Consider the following 21674-nt stretch of genomic DNA (forward strand, 5'->3'; position numbering starts at 1 on the left):
GTAGTCCCAGCTACCTGTGAGGCTGAGGCAGGAGGATTGCTTGAGACCAGGAGTTTAAGGCTGTAGTGCACCATGATCATGCCTGAGAATAGCCACTGCATTCTAGCCTGGGCAACATAGCAAGACCCTGTCTCTTAAAAACAAAAACAAAAACAAAAACCCATATCTCATCCTTTTAGAGGTGGCTTCACAGAATGTTATTACTCACCAGAAATCCCTCCCAGAAGAAGTATCTGTAGATACTTTGATTCTTCCTTAGGTTGTCCTTCCTCCTTCTCTGTCTTCCCTTTTTGGAGAATGTGGCTGGGATAAAATGGAGGTGGTGAGGGGATTTTTCTTATGCTCTTGGAAACTTTTTTTTTTTTTAAACATAATGTCCTTTTAAAATGATGGAAAGTAAACATTCACAAGCCAACAGATAACACCGTTCTCTCTGCTTTACTTTTTCCTGGCCTGTATTTGAATTTACATGAAATGAAATACTTCCAAGTACAGTCGAAGGGAGACTATTGACTTTAAAGATGATCAAAGATCCCTTTCTCCATTCTGCACTCACTCTTGATGTTGAGTCTGGGCTCAGCTACCTCACAAAAATATATAACAGAATATGTCACTGATCTCAACATAAAAGCTCCTACATCCATGGAAATCCTTCATGAACTTCAGGGATTCACATTTCCCATGTATCAAAAGATCTGTGATATTTATAGTATATGCATTTTTTAAAATGTGGTTTCTCTACAACTAAGTGTCCTCTCCCGGCCCTCAAAGGGGAAGTAGGAAGCATTCCGTCACCTCGCCTGAGTCCTCAGAATTCTTGAAAGTAAGACGTGGAATCTGTGAGAAGGAAGCCGAAATGCGAAACACGGACATTTTTCAAAGAAGGATTTTAGTAGAAGAAAAATGTCCCTCTTGACCTTGGAGATCTACATCTTTGTGCAGAGCAGGGGCCTAGACATCACTTACTGCTCTGGCTTCTTTCACAGTTACCATCTCCACCACTAGTTTGGGGAACTTCCTTATTTGCCACCTCCCACTACGCACTGGTGACCTCATTGTATGATTTACCTTCCCAAAGAAAGAATGATATTCTAGGTTACTTGGATGAAAACGGTCTCATGATCTCTACTCTCCTATCCCATAGTTACTACTGTTTTAATTTTAGGAGCATAAGAGTTTGGTGTGGGGCGGGCTGTGAAAGATAAAACAAGGAGGAAGCAGGATGGGGCCATGATGCTGCTCTGACCCCTGTGACAGGAAAGAGAGAAGGAGCTGGACAGAGTAGGGAGAGCCTCAAACTGTGCGGCAGCTTAGACACAGTCTTGACAACTCAACCAGAGCTTTGGGGTAAAGATTGCCCATTCAGTGAGTCCTGCATTGGGCAGAAACACTCAGGACCCCTGACTATTAACTTTCAGTTTGCAAAGGAAATCTGGGTGGGGCCTCTAAAACCCCAGCAGCGGGCTGGACTCAGCAGCAGAATGCTTCACTGGGCCTGAGGAGTGATCTTTTAAGAGCTACCCGAGCATGCCGCAGCCTCCACCACACCCAAATGTCTGATGCCTGGCCTGCCTTACTCATGTATATTTCTCGCGCAGCTCCTATAATCCTTTGAGTTTGCTGCTCCTCCTTATAGCTGTCTTTAAACCAGCTCTTTCTGGATTTGCACACATTTGGACATAAGAGTTAGCAGATTAGAGTAGGAAACAGACTTTGACTTGGGAAGGCCGTACAGATTATTGGCAATAGCAGGCTACAGTCAGATAGATGCGAGTCTGAATCCCCGCTCTGCTGCCTGCTGCTGTATGACCTTAGGTCATTAATCTCTCCTAGTCTCAGGCGCCACAAAGCACTAAAATGAGGCCAACAGAGCAATCGGTGTACCTGCCCCCGGACCAGCCCCCCAGCCCGCCCCCCAGCCCTGACACTCTTGAGTTTCTGCAGCTTTGCTCTTTTGAGTAATCTAAAGAGAAAGAAAATTGAAGGTAAAGCAGAGAAGCAAGCTGTGCATGTGGGCGAGTGCACGTGGGCGCAGTCACCCGGGCAGTGTGTCCACCCCGGCCTAGAGAGGGGATTTCCATCCTAGGAACAGGGACGATGAAGCAGCATAACTGAAGCTGCAGCAGCTGCTTCTCTCCTGGCTCATCTGAGCTGCTCCTGCCTAGAGCTGCCACACCTGCTGATGGCTCTTATCCCACCGTGGGTGATGAAAGTGTGCGGGCCAGTTCCCTCTCTGCTTCTTACTTTCCCTGGCCCGTTCAGCAGTGCGTCCCTCTCTTCTCTGTAGTTATGTTCCTGCTTTTCCTCCAAGCCTCACCTCAAGTTGCATCCAGTCCTTCACCAGCTCCTCCCCAAAACTAAGGAAATCCAGCCTCCGCCCTCATCCAAGCCGCAGGCATCTCCCAGCTGGACCGGACAACTGGCTTTGAATCGCCTCTCTGGCTTCCACTTGCTCCATGCACCCCGTTTTCCACCCAGTAACCACGTATAAACAGCAGCCGCCATGGAAGTTAGGAGTCAGGGCCTTTGTTGATCTCTCTCCAGGCAACCTGGTCATTTTACAGTTCCTCCAACTTTCCATGCCTCCCCAACACATGCACATACACACTCACTCACACTCCCACACGCCCCCTCACCCACGCACGCCAGCCTCCACACATTCCTCTTCCTCTGCCTGAATGCTCTTTATCTAACACTGTATCTGACTAACTCCTTGTCTGACTAACTCCTCCTTACCCCCATGAAAGCTTCCATGGCCACTTTCTCAGGTACATTTTCCCTAAGCCCTCACCCATCACTACTTCCCAACTGCACTTATAATTTTTCATAACTTCCTGTATTTTATTTCTCATAACTTCCCATATTTTTTAATAACTTCCTGTATTTTATTTCTCATAACTTCTTGGATTTTCTTTCCATCCCACTTACGAGAGGTGGAAACCCTGTATTTATTTCAGTGATGATTTGATTAGGATTTGTCTGCTCCACTAAAATGTACATGGCATGAGATGCGAAACACTTTTGTTCACCACGATGCCTCCAGCAGAGCCCCTGGAATACAGTTGATGCTCAATACAATCTCGGTGAATGAATGAATGAATGAATGAATGAATGAATTGCTCCCCAGATTTCTCCAAGTGCAGCTAAGACCACTGTATCCTCGGCTGCTCGGGTTTAGATGAGCACATTGCATCTGCCAGGTGTGGAAAGGTCTCCGCACTGAGGTTATCATCACCATGAAGGCAGTCAGCCTCTTATTCTTCACGTTTGTTTCCCTATCCTCCTCACATTCTTCCTTCCAAATGCATATTCATTTTCCTTTTCCCTCTCCCAGCTGTTGTATGAAGATGGGCATTTGTGGAAAATGTCCTTTTTGGAAATCGTTTAAGAACAGTTCTTCCACTGTACCCAGAATCTAACTGCTTGTGTACCCACAAGGAACAAAAACGTGAACATATGTCCTCCTTCACCTCTTAAATTTCTACACAAATATTTCCAATTAACACTCTATTTAAGAATACCTTGTGAGCGGCCTCAGCAACCATTGCGATGGTTATTGGATGCCTTTGCAGTGGCCTGTCAACTGCTTCCATCTGTTATTCACAAAGAGCTCAGTGCAGTGCCAGGAACACGGGTGCACGATGAGTGCTGGCTGCTGCTATTGCAATGTCCAGTGCTCCCTGCACGCTCAGCCTGACCACAAGAGCCAGAGCACAGCCAAAAGTGGGGTGGTCAGGGGCAGCCTCTGCAAAGGGGTGACTCGAGCTGAGAACCAGAGGAGGAGGATCTGGTGGAAGAGAGTTCTGGGCAGAAGGAACAGCAAAGGAAAGGTCTGAGGTAGAAGCAAGCTCAGGGCACCTGAGAAAAGTAACAAAACAATGTGACTGGAGGGAAACGAATGAGGGTAGAGCTGCGAACTGGGAGGCGAATCCTGCCTCGAAGCCACACTAGGAAGGTGACCTTTTGTTCAGAATGCAGTTCTAAGCAATTAGAGATTTTTAAAATACGAGACCAATAGGATCCAATTTATGTGTATAAAATAAAATATTCTGGCTAGTGTCTGGAGAGCGGATTATAAGGTGAAAGAATGTATGTGAGGAACCAGTTAGAGTTTAAGTGACCTTGAACAAGTTATTGATCTCTCTGGCCCTCAGTTCTCTCATCTGTAAAATGGGGCTAAGGAAGTCTGCCTCTGAGATTTCAGAGAAATAGGTAATATCATGACTTCAGTGCATCCAACACAAAATAGGTTCTCATTCAATATAATTCCGTTTTCCCTCCATTCCAGGTAAGGAACTCCCCAAGACTTTCCACGTGCATTTCATTCTTCTTTTGTAACATTAATATTGATGGTGTTCGCTACTGAAGCTCTGAGACATAATTAATTCATTGCAGGAGCTGTCCAGAGACCCCCCTGTCAATTGTAAGGAAACACAATACAATGTTTCATTCATATGGAAGGGAAACGTGTTATGTAACATACTTAGAGTTTTCCTTTGCTGGGAGTTTACATCCTTTGAAGATGTGGTCTGCTGTCCTGAAGACAGCAGGTCAAAATTACAAAATAAATCATATATCAAGAATAAGACTGCTGCTGTTCATCTTGAACAGCTGTGGATGCCCATAAAAACCCCATTGTTCTCTGGAAAAAATCCTTACTTTTACAATAGACAAATCCACCAGCTAAGCTGCGTTCAGTATGGACCCTTCAGAGCAGCTGCCATATTGCAACAACTGCTCTGTCTAAAGACATGCACTATCTTATTTCTAGACAAATGCAAGCACATTTCGGATGATGGGTTTTTAAAGATTGCTCTAAATGTATTTCATAGGAATTATGATGAAATATACCATAATTATTTCATTATAGCCTCTGCAAAGGCTTTTATTTTCCCTTTTGTTCCCAATGTAGATGGTTAAAGTACAATTTTCAAAAAGGCAAAATTATGACTCTCATGCAAATATAAAATGAACTCATGTCAAAGATTTTAATCAATTTTGGTCAATTACTAGGGAATCAATGAAATGTTAAAACTAGGTCAAAGATCATTGAGGATGCTTGTCCAACTTGAATGAATTTATTTTTAAAAAGAGATCATTGAGGTGTTAGGTAGGTATAGGCAATTTAATTAAGGAATATTAGAGTGTGATTGCAAGGCTAAATATGAAACTGGTTAAAGTCCTACAAGATAACGAACCTACAAGACAATAAACCTTTCAGATTATCGTTTCAGATAATAAACCTTTCAGATTATCGTTGTTTTTTTTTTTTAACTGAACAGCAATAATTTGTCTATTTAACTGGAAAAAAAAATCTACAAAGTAGCATGTAACTTTCGTAAGTCCTTTTTTTTTTGTGAGACAGGGTCTCACTTCCTCACCCAGGCCAGTGCGGTATTAATCTTGCCACTGCAAACTCACCTCCTGGGCTCAAGCCATCCTTCCAACTCAGCCTCCCCAGTAGCTGGGACTACAGGCGTGCACCACCAAGCTGGACAATTTTTGTATTTTTTGGTAGAGACAGGGTTTCACCATGTTGGCCAGGCTGGTCTGGAACTCCTAGCTTCAAGTCATCCACACGCCTTGGCCTCCCAAGGTGCTGGGATTCCAGGCAGGCGCCATCAAGCCCGGCCTAAGTCTTGACCTTTAATCAGTACTCTTTATAAGACTCTAAAACTCTAGTCCCTTAAATACTTCATCACTGCTGGATTCTCCAAGCTCAGCACTCACATTCTTCCAACACATTCAAGGGATAATGATTCCGTGTGCAGACTAGTTATGCCTTGAATTTTATCTTCTGGACATGCTGGTGGTCGTTCTTACTGAAGGTTATCCAAAAGTGTGGTCAGGGGGTCACAGAAGGCTTCCTCTTACCCCACTCCAGACAGAAATAGGAGTGCTCATCTTGGTGTTTGTGACTTCTTACCTCTTAAAGACTTGAAAATAGAGGTGTTATGTCACGCCTCTCTTTCATTCATTAACTCAACAAGGAGCTAAGATCCCCTACTCTGTGCTGGACCATGGGATGCAGTCCAGAACAAGAGGGTGTGGCCCTCGCTCTCCTGGAGCTTACGTTCTTGTGGGGAGGCAGACCCTGGATGAGTTGAATCCTAATGTGATAAGTACTGATGTGCAAAGGTGTTGAGCCTAAGTATGGGGAGAACTAGTTTGGTTGAGAGGGTGTCAGGGACCCTTTTTCTAAGAAAGTGACATTTAAGATGAGCCTGGAAGAATGTGTGGGATTTCACTGGGTGGACAGCTGCTGACTGCTTTGGGGTAGAGAGAACAGCACAAATGAGAGACTCAAGCCCTCAGAAAGGGTGGTGCCCTGGAGGCCAGTGAGGAAGTGATACCTATGAGGCTGTAAGCGTGGGAAGAGGCAAAATCACACAGAGCCGTGATGGTTTGGGCACAGTTTGGGCTTTGTCCAGAGGGTTTTAGGGAGCCACTGAAGGGTGGTAGAGAGGGGAGTGGCACGATCAAAATTTGTGTCCCTGAAAAACTCGAGGACAGCAACAGTGCCATATGTAATAAACATTCCATAAATGTTTGCTGAATCTGTGAAGAAATAATTGGCTGACCCAGAGAGACACCCCGTGGGATGCCTGACACCAGGACATACAGTCAGTGTCCATCGGCTGTAGTTCAGTTCCCTGAGTGTATGTCATCTCATACACTCACTGGGCTCAGACAAGTGACAGCTTCATATCTTCCCTCTCACTTGAGGACATCTGCTTCACCATGGAGAAGAGAGGAAATCTCTACAAGCAGGAATGCGCCTCACAATACACATGCCCCTAACTCCTTTTGGGACCTTTTTTCTATTAAAAAATGAGATAAAAGTGGGGTACAGCAGGGAGGTGACACATTCCCCGAGTTGCCTGCAAGTTATCCCCTCAGTGGCATGAGGGCTGCAGCTGATTCTGTAGTTTTGAGTAGTCTGGGTGTTGCTGAGAATGTGCTAGGAAATATTTCAAGTTTCCTTAACAAAGATTTTAAAACAAATACGTCATCCAACCAAGAGGTAATGCACAGGGTAGATTAGGGTACAAGGAACTGTGCAGTCTCATTCACAGTGGGCGGAGGTGTGAATGGATTGAAACTTTGCTGGAGGGGAACGTGACAGCCTCCGGAGCCCTGATGGTTTCCACCCACCGACTTCCCACTGAAGAATTTATCCATGGAAATAAACAAGGGGAGTTGCAAATACTAGCTATGAAGGTGATAATTTCAGCATTGTTGGTAATAGCTAAAACCTGCAATTAACTAAAATGTCCAAAACCAAGAAGAAAAATTATGTTTCATCCGTACAATGGAAAACCAAGTCACTGTTTTAAAGGATATTGAAGAAAAATGTTTATTGACATGGAAAGATGCTCACAATTTATTTATTTATTTATTTATTTATTTATTTATTTATTTATTTATTTGAGATGGAGTCTCACTCTGTCGCCCAGGCTGGAGTGCAGTGGCACCATTTCAGTTCACTGCAACCTCTGCCTCCCGGGTTCAAGTGATTCTTCTGCCTCAGCCTCCCAAGTAGCTGGGACTACAGGTGCATGCACGCCACCACGCCCAGCTAATTTTTTTTTTTTTTTTTTTGTATTTTTAGTAGAGACAGGGTTTCACCATATTGACCAAGATGGTCTCAAACTCCTGACCTTGTCATTCGCCCACCTCAGCCTCCCAAAGTGCTGGGATTACAGATGTGAGCCACCACACCCGGTCCCACAATTTATTTTTAAGTGGGGAAAAAAAGCAGATTATAAAACAGTGTGTTTCATATTATGCCATTAGGTTTTAAACTTTAACGTTGACTGTAGGTGTGTATGTGGACAACTATGCCAAAGAAAAGATCTGGAAAGACAGAAAAACCAAAGGATAACAGCAGTTACCTGTGGTGGTGGCACTGCAGGCATTTTCATTTTCTTCTGTTTGCTTATTATTATTTTTACTTTTTCTTTAACGAACTTTTATTACTTTTGTAGAAAGAACAAAAGGTTTTCTTTACAAAAATTGTTCATGATCTCCTAGGATCTCAGCTGTATTAGATTTTGTGGGGGATGTTCAATGTCTCTCTGGGTGCGTGAAGGATCTGATTCTACTTACGATTTTTAAATAGACTTGTGGTGGTGTTTCCCCAAATCCACACAGACCTGCTTGTCTGGTTAAGACGGTTTTTATCAGCAGTTGGTCTTCCAATTCCATTTGTGTAACAGAATAGAAATATTAGGCAAGAAGCACAATAATTTTCAACAAATATAATGGGAGAGTTGGTCACTTTTGCTTTATTTATGAACCGTATGAACAAAGGTTAATGAGTTTAAAAGGTGTAATTACATTTATTTAGAAAATAAAAAACCACTGGAAGGGTAAATACCAAAAATGGTGTAAATTGGTATCTCTGAGTGCTGGGATTATGGGTAATTTTCATTTCCTTCTTTTATTTCTCTCTTTTTCTGTAATGAACATGTATTGATATAAAAACGTGGGGAAAGGTGATTACTTTAAAACCTCAAGAAACAAGTTGCCTTCATGTAATTACAGTGGAAAGTTCAAACAAGAAGGGGGCTCAGCCATCACTGCCGTGGTAACGAGGTGATTTGTTTTAGAACTGTGTGGCTTACTGAAAGAGCATAGGTCAGAGAATTAGGAGACTGGGTTTGATCCTGGCTTTGTGACCACAGGCAAGTCACTAACCTCCTGAGTCTTTTGTCATTCACTAGTTTTTGTTTTGTTTTTGAGACGGAGTCTCGCTCTGTTGCCCAGGCTGGAGTGCAGTGGCATGATCTCGGTTCACTGCAACCTCTGCCTCCAGGGTTCAAGCGATTTTCCTGCCTCAGTCTCCCAAGTAGCTGGGAATACAGGCACATACCATCATGCCCCGCTAATTTTTGTATTTTTAGTAGAGACAGGGTTTCACCATGTTGGTCAGGCTGGTCTTGAACTCCTGGCCTCAAGTGATCTGCCCTCCTCGGCCTCCCAAAGTGCTGGGATTACAGGCTTGAACCACTGCGCCCAGCCTCTTGTCGTTCACTTATTAATGAACATGTATTGAGCATCTTCTGTGTACCTGGGCCTGGCCCTGACACTGGGGACAGAATAGCCAAGTGAGATGTGGGCCCAGCAGTCACAGAACTGCCAATCCAATTCAGAAGGAAAATAGCAAAAACCAGACAAAAAGCGACCTAATAGTAATGACAGTCACAGCTGCCTGTACCAAGCACTTACTAAATGCCAGGCACCTGTACATGAGAGAAAGAGACACCCATATGTATACACAATATATAATGGACTGCTATATATATAGGATATATGTGGTGTACATATATGTATCAACCCATCATATATAGTATGTGTATATATGTATATATGTGTGTATACATATATACATACAGATACATATATACACACAGATACATATATACACATATATACATACAGATACATATATACACATACATACACACATATGTACATACATGAACATATATACACATATGTATGATATGTATATATACATATACATACATATATGTATATATGTTATATACGTATATATACGTATATGTATATATGCAAAGGTCATGACGTCCACAAATTAAAACAGCGCTGTGACACAGGAGTTGGAAACCAGCCTGAGCAATGACAAAACCCCTTCTCTACAAAAATACAAAATTTAGCCCAGTGTGGTGGCACGCATGTGTAGTCCCAGCTACTTGGGAGGCTGGGGTGGGAGAACTGCCTGAGCCTGGGAAGTCGAGGCTGCAGTGAGCCAAGATTTCACCACTGCACTCCAGCCTCGGCAACAGAGTGAGACCCTGTCTCAAAACCATAAACAAACAGGGCCATGAAAGCATATTAGGGCAGTGCAACCTCGTCTCAGGATACAGGGAAGTCTGCCCTGAGGATGTGACATTTCACTTAGACCCCAAGGATGTGAAGGAACAAATCAGGCAAAGAGCAGGGACAAGAGCCTCTGGGGTGGAAGAAATGAAATGAAAGGGCATTATGAATTTGCATTAAGCTTTCTAAGTGAGTGGGACTAGTGTAGCAGTCACTGGCCATGGTGCTAACAGCAGATTCTCTTCTCCCCTCTCCACCCGCAGGCACTCCTGGCCAGGGCGCTTTATGACAACTGCCCTGACTGCTCTGATGAGCTGGCTTTCAGCAGAGGGGACATCCTGACCATTCTGGAGCAACACGTACCAGAAAGCGAGGGTTGGTGGAAGTGTTTGCTCCACGGAAGGCAAGGTCTGGCCCCTGCCAACCGCCTCCAAATCCTCACGGAGGTCACTGCAGACAGGCCATGCCCCCCATTCCTGAGAGGCCTGGAAGAAGCTCCTGCCAGCTCAGAGGAGACCTATCAGGTGCCCACTCTACCCTGCCCTCCCACTCCAGGCCCCGTTTATGAGCACATGAGGAGTTGGGTGGAGGGGCCCCAGCCCCCTTCTGCCCAAGTCTATGAATTCCCCGACCCTCCCACCAGTGCCAGAATCATCTGTGAAAAGACTCTCAGCTTTCCAAAACAGGTATGCATACTTCCAACTACTAGACATGGGTTGAGGGGTATGGAAACACCCAGGGGCCTAACTACCCCTTGAGTCATGGGTGTCCTCCAGATCGAACATGCGGAGTCATGGGTGTCCTCCAGATCAAACATGCAAAATGGGAGCCCAGATTGCTGGCGATCACGCTCGGGGAGCTTGTGTGCCAGGTTGGGATGGAGAACTCAGCGGCCTCCACCCGCTTGTCGTTGACACGCTTGCCCCCTCTGTGATTCCCCAGCTCTCCAAGGCTGGGCGCAGTCTGTGGGAAATGGAACGCTCGGCTGAGCTATGTGGGAAGGCACTGGAGATGTTCCTGGCGGCCTTTTCACAGGATGAAGGATCACCAGGACTCCCAGTGACAAAGGGCAGGGTGGGGTTTCCATGGGTTCAGAGGCAAGAAGTTATACATCACGTTTAACATGTATATTCCAGGCTGGGCACGGTGGCTTGAACCTATCTATATTCCCAGTACTTTGGGAAGACGAGACACGAGGATCATTTGAACTCAGAGTTTGGGACCAGCCTGGGCAACATAGTGAGACCCTGTCTCTACCAAAAATTTAAAAATTAGCCAGCATAGTGGCACACACCTGTAGTCCCAACTACTCAGTGGGAGGATGAGGCAGGAAGATTGGTTGAGCCCAGGAGGTCGAGGCTGCAGTGAGCTATGACTGTGCCACTGTACTCCAGCCTCGGTGACAGTGAGAACCTGTCTTAAAAAAAAAAAAAAAGTATATCCCCTTCAATGCAGAAATTTTATTTCTAGAACTGCTATGGAAATATACAAGCAGGCAAATATACGTCTGGATGAGGAGGCTGTAGCCATTATGGCATAGAAAACTCAAAAAGGCCTAAATATTTATTAACAGTTGGATTGGTTATACATATCTTGGCATATCACCACAGCAAGCTGCTGTGCAGTTGAAAAAAAAAAAAAAAAAGATGAGGTATTTATAAGAGGAAAGAAAGATCTATTTAAACAAAAACCAAACAGATATAAACTCAAAAAAGAGGCAGGGTGCAATGGCTCATTCCTGTAATCCCAGCACTTTAGGAGGCCAAGGCGGGCAGATCACAAGGTCAGGAGTTCGAGACCAGCCCGGCCAACATAGTGAAACTCCATCTCCACTAAAAATACAAAAAATTAGCCGGGCATGGTGGCAGGCGCCTGTAATTCCAGCTACTCAGGAGACTGAGGCAGGAGAATCACTTGAACCTGGGAAGCAGAAGTTGCAGTGAGCTGAGATGGCACCATTGCTCTCCAGCCTGGGCGCCAAGAGTGAAACTCCATCTCAAAAACAAACAAAAAACTCTAAAAAGGAATTCTGTATATGAGTGTGTGTATGCATGCGTGCTCTCACACTGAGACTGAGAAGAACACGCTCCAGGGATAGTTACCCCAAAAAGGGGAACTGGTTAAAGAGAAAGTGAAAGAGGGCAGTAAGCTGGGTCCTTTATTTTATTCGCTCCTGTGTCCCCAGCACCTGGGACCAGGTCTGGCCTGGGGTAGGTGCTCTATACATATCTGACAAACAAACAAATTAGGAAGTTGATTTTTATGTCATATTGAACATGTATGACATCCATAATTTTTTAAAATATCAATTGGTTTGTTTTTTTGAGACTGGGTCTCGCTCTGTCTCCCAGGCTGGAATGCAGTGGTGCAATCACTGTTCTCTTCAGCCTCGAACTCGTGGCCTGCAGCAGTCCTCCTGCTTCAGCCTCCCAAAGTGCTGGGATTACAGGTGTGAGCCACCATACCCGGCCTAAAGTATCAATTTTTAAAAAGAGAGGAAAAAGAGCATTCATTAAATGTAGAATGGGCTAGGCTTGGTGGCTCATTCCTGTAATCCCAGCAGTTTGGGAGGCCAAGGCAGGAGGATCGCTTGAGCCCAGGAGTTTGAGACTAGCCTGGCAACATAGTGAGACCTCATCTTTACTACTACTAATAAAAAATAATTAGGCAGGCATGGCAGCAGGCATGGCAGCAGGCACCTATAGTCCCAGCTATTCAGGAGGCTGAGGCAGGAGGACCTTTTGAGCCCAGGAGATTGAAGCTGCAGAGAGCTATTATTATGGTGCCCCAGCACGCCAGCCTGGGTGACTGACTGGAACCCTGTCTTTAAAAATAATAAAACAAATGCAGGATGAGAACTTTTTTTAATAAGGAAAAGAATTAAAGTAAGGAAGGAGAGAAAGAATGCGCTATTTCCCCCAAAGCCCTGGCCTTCATGAGGTGTTGAGATGCAGAGCAGATGTGCACAGGCCTCAGTCACTGCAGGCATTTCCTGCCATCAGATGCTTTGCTTTCAGCTCCTATGACACTTCCCACCCGGCCACAGCTCTGGCAGAGGGTCTTGGCAAGGTCTGTGTGCAGGGAAAGGCCACTCTCCCTGATGCATGTGCTGTGGGGGCCCTAGGAATGTGCTACTCACCATTCAGGCCTTCTCCACACCAGCTTCCAAGGTGGTCTTCAAACAGGAAGGTGTTGATTCCTTAGAAGATTTTGAATACTTTACATTTTCTAACTCCCTGGGCTACAAGACATAGAACCAGACAGTTGTTACATAGAACAGTTGCCAGCACAGGCGCTTGTTACAAACACCAGGAGGAAGCTGGTGGAGCCTTCTGAATCAGTCGACGAGGTGGACACTAATGCTCTTTTCTGGAACAACTGGCCCCAGTCTAGGCCTGGCATGCTCAGCTGCTGTCTGAGCAGCTGACTCAGAGCAGGGCTTTGCTGAGGTTTCTTTCAAGAACAAGTGACATTAGCTGAAGTTAATTTGAATTTCTTCCAAAGCCATGAAAGGAAAAAACAAAAAAATCAATAGCAATTCCTTCCTCTCCCAGAAAGGAAAACAGATGCGCTGTCCTCTGACGGTTGACCAGAGGACACTCAAAGACCCGTTAACAACCAGTTAAGGGTTTTCGGATCCACAGAAAAGGCTGGCACCTCCTCCCTGCTCATGCCACTCAGTACAGTGCCAGGCTCCTACAAGGTACTTAGTAAATATCTGTTGCATGAACGAAATTGACCAAACACAACATAAAGTTTCAAAAATGTGGAGTCTGCTATCAACTGCTAGATTGACATCCGTGTGAAAGGAAAGATGAGTTTACTATTGAAACTTAACTTTGAAAAATGATCAGGGCATTAGCAATGAGATTTGTCCTTAAGTGCATCAACCATTTGAGCCCTTGCTTGTGGAGGCTGCAGCAAACAACAGAAACCACAAGGAAATTCGGGGGGGTCCCTTTAACCACTGAGCAGGGTTCTCAAGCGGCCACAGTAAAACCCCCCAGGGGAATTTCCTGCCTTGTTTTCCTTCCTTAAGTTCCCTCCATGTCTGCCCTACCTACAAGTTTGCTCCCTTCCTTCCCTCACTTCCTATTTATTTACTTAAAACAAAAATTTTTTTTTTTTTTTTTGAGACAGAGTCTCACTCTGTCACCCAGGTTGGAGTGCAGTGGCGTGATCTAGGCTTACTGCAACCTTCACCTCCTGGGTTCAAGAGATTCTCCTGCCTTAGCCTCCCAAGTAGCTGGGAACACAGGCTCCCACCACCACGCCTGGCTAATTTTTCTTTTTCTTTCTTTCTTTTTTTTTTTTTTTTTGTATTTTTAGTAGTGACAGGGTTTTGCCATGTTGGCCAGGCTGGTCTCGAACTCCTGACCTCAGGTGATCTGCCCACCTCGCCCTCCCAAAGTGCTGGGATTACAGGAGTGAGCCACTGCACCCAGCCTATTTACTTAAAAATTGTTTTAATTTCTTGGCTGGATACGGTGGCTCACACCTGTAATCCCAGCACTTTGGGAGACCAAGGCAGGTGGATCACCTGAGGTCAGGAGTTTGAGACCAACCTGGCCAACATAGTGAAACCCCATCTCTACTAAAAATACAAAAATTAGCCATATGTGGTGGTGCACACCTGTAGTCCCAACTACTCAGGAGGCTGAGGCAGGAGAATCACTTGAACCCGGGAAGTGAAGGTTGCAGTGAGCTGAGATCACACCAGTGCACTCCAGCTTGGGTGACAAGAGGAAAACTCCGTCTCAAAAAATAATAATAATTTTTAATTTCTTGCCTTCTCTGTGCTTGGAGTCTCTCAGCAAGAGATGTGGTCTGTGGCTTACATGTCAGGAATGCCATCTCACTTGGCTTCTGGGGCAGCCAATGTTGCACTGGTTGATTGGGGACCTCCCAACACCCTCTGTGTTTCTCCTTCCTCCTCTGTATTGGGAGAAGGTTGGACCCCATCTTTTCTAAAATCACCTTCAGTTGTACCTTTTGGTTTTTCCAAATACTTCTCTTCTTCCTCTACTCTGAGAAGGAAGGAGCTGGAAGAACTTGAAGACCAGTTAACAATCAGTTAAGGATTTTCTGATCCACAGAAAAGGCAGGCATCTCCTCCCTGCTCAGGTCATCTAACCATTAACCCTGAGGCTAAACTGCCCAGAAAATACATTCCAAATGGAAGTGACTGGTGGTAGACCGGGCAACTGGGAGCCACTGGTTTTGAACTGTTTTCCCAAGGTAACTTCACAGGCTTGGAACACAGCCTTTTGTGAGGCATTTCACGGACTCCTTTTTATATCTGTGTTGACAGTCTGTAGACTAAGAGTGGCCCCAAATTAACGTCCGACAAGGTGGAAACATGTCATTTTTCCCAAGTTGTCCTAAGAGAGGCGTCTATGTGTCAGAATGAGACATCTCTATCGCTGGGTGAGATCTCTGCATATCTTTCGATTAGAACAACCCTTCATTTTACAAATGAGGACATTAATTCCCAGGGAGGTGAAACTGCTCGTGCAGTCACACAGCTGATGAAGGACAACTTCCATCACCCCCCAAAACAGAGCCCTTATTCCTTGATCTTCTTTCACCTGACTCTGTGACTGACACTATTCTTTCTGATGAACACTTTATTGAAATTTCACCTAGAGATGCTCAGTGACAGATCAGTAACTTATATCCAGACCACGAAACAACAAAACTAGCACCCCAGAAGCCTCCAGTGCCTTCTCTCTGTCACTTCCCCACTAGGGTAACCACTATTTTGAGCTTTGTTTTATTTTTTATCCCAACTTCCTTAATATACTGTGCTGGCCTAATTAAAAAAAAAAAACAAAAAACACCACATCAAGAACATATTTGATTTCAGTTTAAGTTCAGAAGAAACTCTTGTATTTCAAGAGAAAAGGGCCAGATTTCCTGGTGAAACTGCTCTTGGATCCACTAGTTCCTGAACTGGAGTTTCCTTCTGTCTCCCTAAACCTTTCGAAACCGTGTTTCTCAAACGTGTTCCTTAATTGATCATCATACTGGGACTGGGCCTACGTTTTCCAAGAAGCACTGGGCATTTTTGAGCTGGCTTCCTTCCATCTGAAATGTCATGCACAGGAAAGTCCCTTTGCTCTGTGGACTTGCCCTTATAGGCATAGGGGACCCCACAGTCAGCCATCAAAATAAAATGGGCCTGAAGCCATGGGGAGGAATAGGCCTTGGGACAGCATTTGGAAAGGGTCTGTGGGTGGAGAAAGCTTGGTGTGTTCAAATAACTGAGAGCTGGGAGGGAGGTGACAGCCTGTGGTCCAGGACACAAGGTCCCTGGGTTTGGCGGGGGCATAGCCTGTCAGATCGGATAAGAAGCTTGGATTTCTGACCTGGTGCAGTGGCTCACGCCTGTAATCCTTCCACTTTGGGAGGCTGAGGCAGGTGGATCACTTGAGGTCAGGAGTTCAAAACCAGCCTGGCCAACATGGTGAAATCCTGTCTCTACTAAAAATACAAAAAAGTAGCCAGGCGTAGTGGCAGGCACCTGTAATCCCAGCTACTCGGGAGTCTGAGGCAGGAGAATCACTTGAACCCGAGAGGCGGACGTGGTAGTGAGCCAAAATGGCACCACTGCACTCTAGCTTAGATGACAGAGTGAGACTACGTCTCAGGAAAAAAAAAAAAAAAGCTTGGATTTCATTCAAAATGCAATGGGAAACCACTGATGAGCTTGTCCACCCAGACCAATCAGCCCGAGACCACCAGGAACAAAGTCAGGTTTACTGAGCGTAAAGAAGATCACAGAGCAGAGGAACCACGAGGCAGCTCACAAACAGGAAAACAGCATCTTGATGGGATGGGGAAAGGCGGGATTTAGGTGAAATCTAAGCGAAGCTGTGTCTTGATAGGCTCTGGGCAAAATAGGGCAGTGTGCAGGCTGGACGAGGGCCACTCTCCCCTTGGGAACCACAAAGCAAGCGGAGATAGATGGGAAGTGCTGGGCCCGGAAACCCCTTGCCTGAGGTGCTACATGAGGGCCTGGGAATCAAGGCTGCTTCTCTGTCAATGACTCGGATCCCCCAGGCGAGAGTGGATGTTTCATTCTTACTGATAGCACTTTGGAGAGCTGTGCTTCCAGAGCCTAGGATTTTAGGGAACCAAGTTTTTCAGGGAGTAAGAAAGCAGTCGTCACTCAACGAAGGGGGCTGTTTTGACATGTGACAGCTGCAGCGTGTCCTTGGAAGAAATGTTCATCCTGTTTGCATTGCAGCTTCTTTATCTGTGTCCGCGAGTCTAGCCAGGTGAATGGCAGGGTGGGTTTTTACACTGTGTGCTAATGTTTACCATCCAAGCCGTACGCATCCACTCACCAAAAACAAACAGATAAATCTAGCACGTACATTCCCAGTGCTGCATCCTCGGGACACCCAGTCCTCAGAAACTGCTCCTCTGCCTGCATTCCCCTCCCTCAGCTCCGCACATTGAAACCCTAACCACCCCCTGAGCCAACTTAGAAAGCCCCCTACTCAGCAACAGCTCCTTGGGACCCCGGTGGGAAGTACATTCTCCCTGTCCTGGACTCCAGAGCTTCACCCTGTCCTCTCCTCCAGGCCCTGTCTCGCTTCCCAGCCTGTGTCCTTGGTGTGCTCAGACCTCATTTCCCTCTTAGACTTTAAGCCCGGGGTAGACAGCATCCTCTACTCTAGAAAATATCGCTCATTCCTAGGCCGCTTGTAGAGACGTTCTAGTTCAGGAGGTCTGGGTGGGAGCCTTGGCAGCTGTATTATTTTAAAATTCCCTAGGGGACTCGGATCCCTGCCTGGGTTCGGAAGCTGCTCTGTGGCACCCAGTGTGGTACCCACCATTGAGCCGACATCATTGAGCTCTGGAGGACTAACTTGAATCTGAAATTCCCATTTACAGACCCAGGCTCCATGGCTGAGACCATGTTTCCCAAAATGGCTTGAGCAATAACTGGCCAAGTGCTCTCAATAAAATATAAATCGGGGCCGAACGCAGTGGCTCATGCCTGTAATCCCAGCACTTTGGGAGGCCAAGGTGGGCGGATCACCTAAGGTCGGGAGTTCAAGACCAGCCTGACCAATACGGTGAAACCTTGTCTCTACTAAAAACACAAAATTAGCCTGGTGTGGTGGTGCGTGCCTGTAGTCCCAGCTACTCGGGAGGCTGAGGCAAGAGGATCTCTTGAACCCAGGAGGCAGAGGTTGCAGTGAGCTGAGATCACGCCATTGCACTCCAGCCTGGGCAACAGGAGTGAAACTCCACCTAAAAAAAAAAAAAAAAAAAAAAAAAAGGTATACATATATAAATTGGATGGTCAATCCCATCCTTTGTAGGATAAAATTCAAACTCCTTAACTGACCTGCTCCCTGTTAACCTTTCCCGTTCCCTCCCTCCCTCCTCCCCTCCCTCACTCCTCTCCATCACTTTCACATTGCCTCCCACTGCTCTGCCTCCCACTTCTTCTGCCTCCCACTGCTGCCAGCAAAAGCTGCCAGCTGCAGCTCATCTGGTCACCTCCTGCTTCCCTTCCTCAGCCCAGGTGACAAGTCCTTAGACAGCTCTCAGGCCGCAGTTTCCTCCCAGACGTTGTTGGTCCCTCCACCTTACATTCTTAAGGTCCCCTCTGCCTATTGCGTGCACGTCTCCAGCCTCAGCCTCGCTTGATGAATGCAGATGAATAGCCCAGTATCAGAGTCACAGCCTCCTGGTCGCTAGAGAACATCAGAATCACCTGGCAAGCTTGTTAACGCTGCAGGTTCCTGGCCCCTACTCAACACCTAGAGACTCCGTCCAACCCGCATGGGCCCAAGAATATGCATGTTAACCTGCTTCCGGTGAACTTCCCAGGTGAGGCAGATGCAGGAGATTGTGGGCCACCTGCGAGGAAGGCTGCCTCCATCAGGGAGCCTCCCACCCGTACCCTGCTGTCTTGAGAGTGAAGAGCCTGCCATCGGGGGTGCCAGGTGACTCCCTCAGCAGTGTCCACCCAGCTGTCTCTGCTTTTGGGGAGATGACTTTGAATCTGATTGTGATCATCAGAGTGACATTTCCTTTTCCTCTGCTCTCCTCCTTTCTCTCCAAGGCCATCATCACGCTTCCCAGACCTACCCGGGCCTCACTGCCGACTCTGCCTTCCCAGGTGTACGATGTGCCTACCCAGCACCGGGGCCCCGTGGTCCTGAAGGTGAGCCTTGTTCTGGGGCCCCGCATCACCCAGACCTCTGCGCCCAGAGTCTGGGGTTCTTGACCTCACACCCACATTGCATTTCAGCATTACCATGGAGGCCAGGGGCTCAGCCTCCAGAATTCACATCACCACTCAGAGGCCAACTTCATAACCTCCTTTTTACCCATGGAGCCCAGTCCTGCTCTAGAAAACATTGTGACTACTTGAGTTCCGAATATTTTGAAATTTTTACTTTTCATTTATAATAGACTGTTTTTTCTCTTTCTTTTTGAGATGGGGTCTTGCTATGTTGACCAGGCTGGTCTCGAACTCCTGGCCTCAAGCAATCCCCCCATCTCAGCCTCCCAAAGTGCTGGAATTATGGGCATAAGCCACCATGCCCAGCTATTATTTATAATAGATATTTAATGTATGTATGTGTGTACATATACACACACACATTTTTTAAAATGATGTTTTGAAGGATATGCACCACAGTCTTAACATGGATTATCATTGATTATCTTAACATTGATTATCTCTGGGGAAAGAAATTTTAGTTGTTTTTTTTTTTTAACTTGTTTTTATATAAGTGGAACACCAAATTTGTAAGACATGCTTCATGTGATCAAAAAATCGCTTTGCTCCTTTCTTAGCCCACCCAAATGCTCTGCAGTGGCGTTCTCCCCACCCATCTGCTATTGAGATCAGTAGCTCCCAACCTCTGTTGTATGCGAAAGCATCTGAGAGCTTTAGCTGTCCTGGTGCCTGTGCCCCAACCCCAGAGACTGTGGAATCAGGTCTAGGTGGGGCCCAAACATCGGGATTTTTAAAAGCTCTCAGGTGATTGTACTATGAAGCCAGGATTTAGAACAACAGTTCCTGTCCAAATAGAATTCCAAGCAGGCTCTGTGACTTCCTGGACACTCACAGGTAATAAGTCACTTGTGGCCAGGCGCAGCAGCTCACGACTATAATCCCAGCACTTTGGGAGGCCAAGGCGGGAGGATCACTTGAGGCTAGGAGTTCGAGACCAGCTCATCAACATGGTGAAACCCCGTTTCTCCTAAAAATACAAAAATTAGCTGGGCATGGTGGTTCATGCCTGTAGTCCTAGCTAGTAGGGAGGCTGAGGCGGGAGAATCATTTGAACCCGAGAGGTGGAGGTTACAATGAGCCGAGATCACACCACTGCATTCCAATCTGGATGACAGAGCAAGACTCTGTCTGAAAAAAAAAAAAAATCAAAAATTTGAAAAAAGGTCACTTTAGCCTCGCCAGGTCAGTTGAGGACTTTAATTGTCTAGGCAATAATCAAACTTTCTAGTTCATTTAAAGCCAAAGCTCCTGCTGCCCGGCTTGGGCCTGCCTGCTGGGCTGGGCTCCAGGGACTGCCTAAGTTATCTGCTGTTTCACCATCTCAGTTTTCTACCCTTTCTCACTCACTGGATGGTCTCAGACTCCTGCAGGGCTGCAAGAGGCAGGCAGGGAGAAAGGCCCTGCTCACCTGGTTCTGTTGGCAGGGGTGCTAATAGCAGTGGCCAGTGTGGCAAGCTGATTCTTTCTCTTCTGGGGCATTCGTGTAAGTGCCATGTCCTCTGCCCCCCACCTCCTACCCCTCACCTCCTTGCTGAGCATCTCTTACCTGCAAGTCCCTCCAAGTAGACAAATGCGCCTCCTCTGGCTGCTGGCTCCCCCCTTAGCTCTGGGGCAAGCAGGTCACATCCTCCACATCCAGCCACATCCTCCTGAGATTCCCCGAGCCATTCCTCCCTGGCTCTTGCTCCAGCTCTTGTGTGAGCCATGCCCGGTCCATGACAAACACACAAGCTCCCTTTGCCATGATAGACTCCAGGAACACAGGCGCTTGCTTTGGGTGCAAAAGTTATCAATGGGCCGGGCACGGGGGCTCACGCCTGTAATCCGAGCACTTTGGGAGGCTGAGGCGGGAGGATCATCTGAGGTCAGATGAGTTTGAGACCAGCCTGGCCAACATGGCGAAACCCTTTCTCTACTAAAAATACAAAAATTAGCTGGGCATGGTGGCGGGCACCTGTAATCCCAGCTACATGGGAGGCTGAAGGCAGGAGAATGGCGTGAACCTGGGAGGCGGAGCTTGCAGTGAACTGAGATCTGGCCACTGCACTCCAGCCTGGGCCACAGAGTGAGACTCTGTCTCAAAAAAAAAAAACAAAAGTTATCAATGAAGACACACTTGTATGACTCACTTCACTCACCTTGCCCTAATCCCAGCCCCACTAGACCCTGTCTTTATGTAAAAGTGTGACATTTTGCTCATGATTTTTTTTGCATTATGATTTTTTAAAATATTGCATTTTAAATAGTATTTACCTTGATGACTGAGTTTTTTTGGTGCCCTCTTAATGTTGTGCCCAAGGTAACTGCTTTGCTCTCCTCCCCCGGTCGTGACCCTGAGAACAGGCCAACCACAGCACGGTGCCACTCTGACCCTGAGAACTGGCCATCCAGGGCATGGCTGCCACCCTCTCTCTTCACCTTTCCCAAGCCAGAGTCAGCCCCCGTCCACTGTGACCCCAAGCTCAGGGGAGACAACTCAAGTCATTGAATGATCCCATGGGAGCACTTGGTGGTTTGTTTTTGGGGAGTGAAAGGCAACCCCCACTACACTGCACCCCAT

The 21674-nt window shown here is 46.4% G+C and overlaps 1 protein-coding gene across 5 annotated transcripts in view; it reads left to right on the forward strand.

The window, feature by feature from the left end:
- The window catches only part of CASS4 (Cas scaffold protein family member 4), a 48918-nt gene that overhangs the window by 15863 nt on the left and 11381 nt on the right, over window positions 1-21674 (forward strand). For 3 of the 5 annotated variants that reach the window (XM_009215901.4, XM_003904585.5, XM_009215903.4), the window contains exons 2-3: window positions 10110-10532; window positions 18932-19033. In XM_009215901.4, coding sequence (XP_009214165.1) covers window positions 10110-10532; window positions 18932-19033 — 525 coding nt within the window. The remainder of the gene's footprint in view (window positions 1-10109; window positions 10533-18931; window positions 19034-21674) is intronic. The other 2 variants (XM_009215904.4, XM_003904586.5) reach the window with 1 other exon arrangement.

The sequence above is a fragment of the Papio anubis genome, chromosome 16 (assembly GCF_008728515.1).
Source record: "Papio anubis isolate 15944 chromosome 16, Panubis1.0, whole genome shotgun sequence".
NCBI lineage: Eukaryota > Metazoa > Chordata > Mammalia > Primates > Cercopithecidae > Papio > Papio anubis.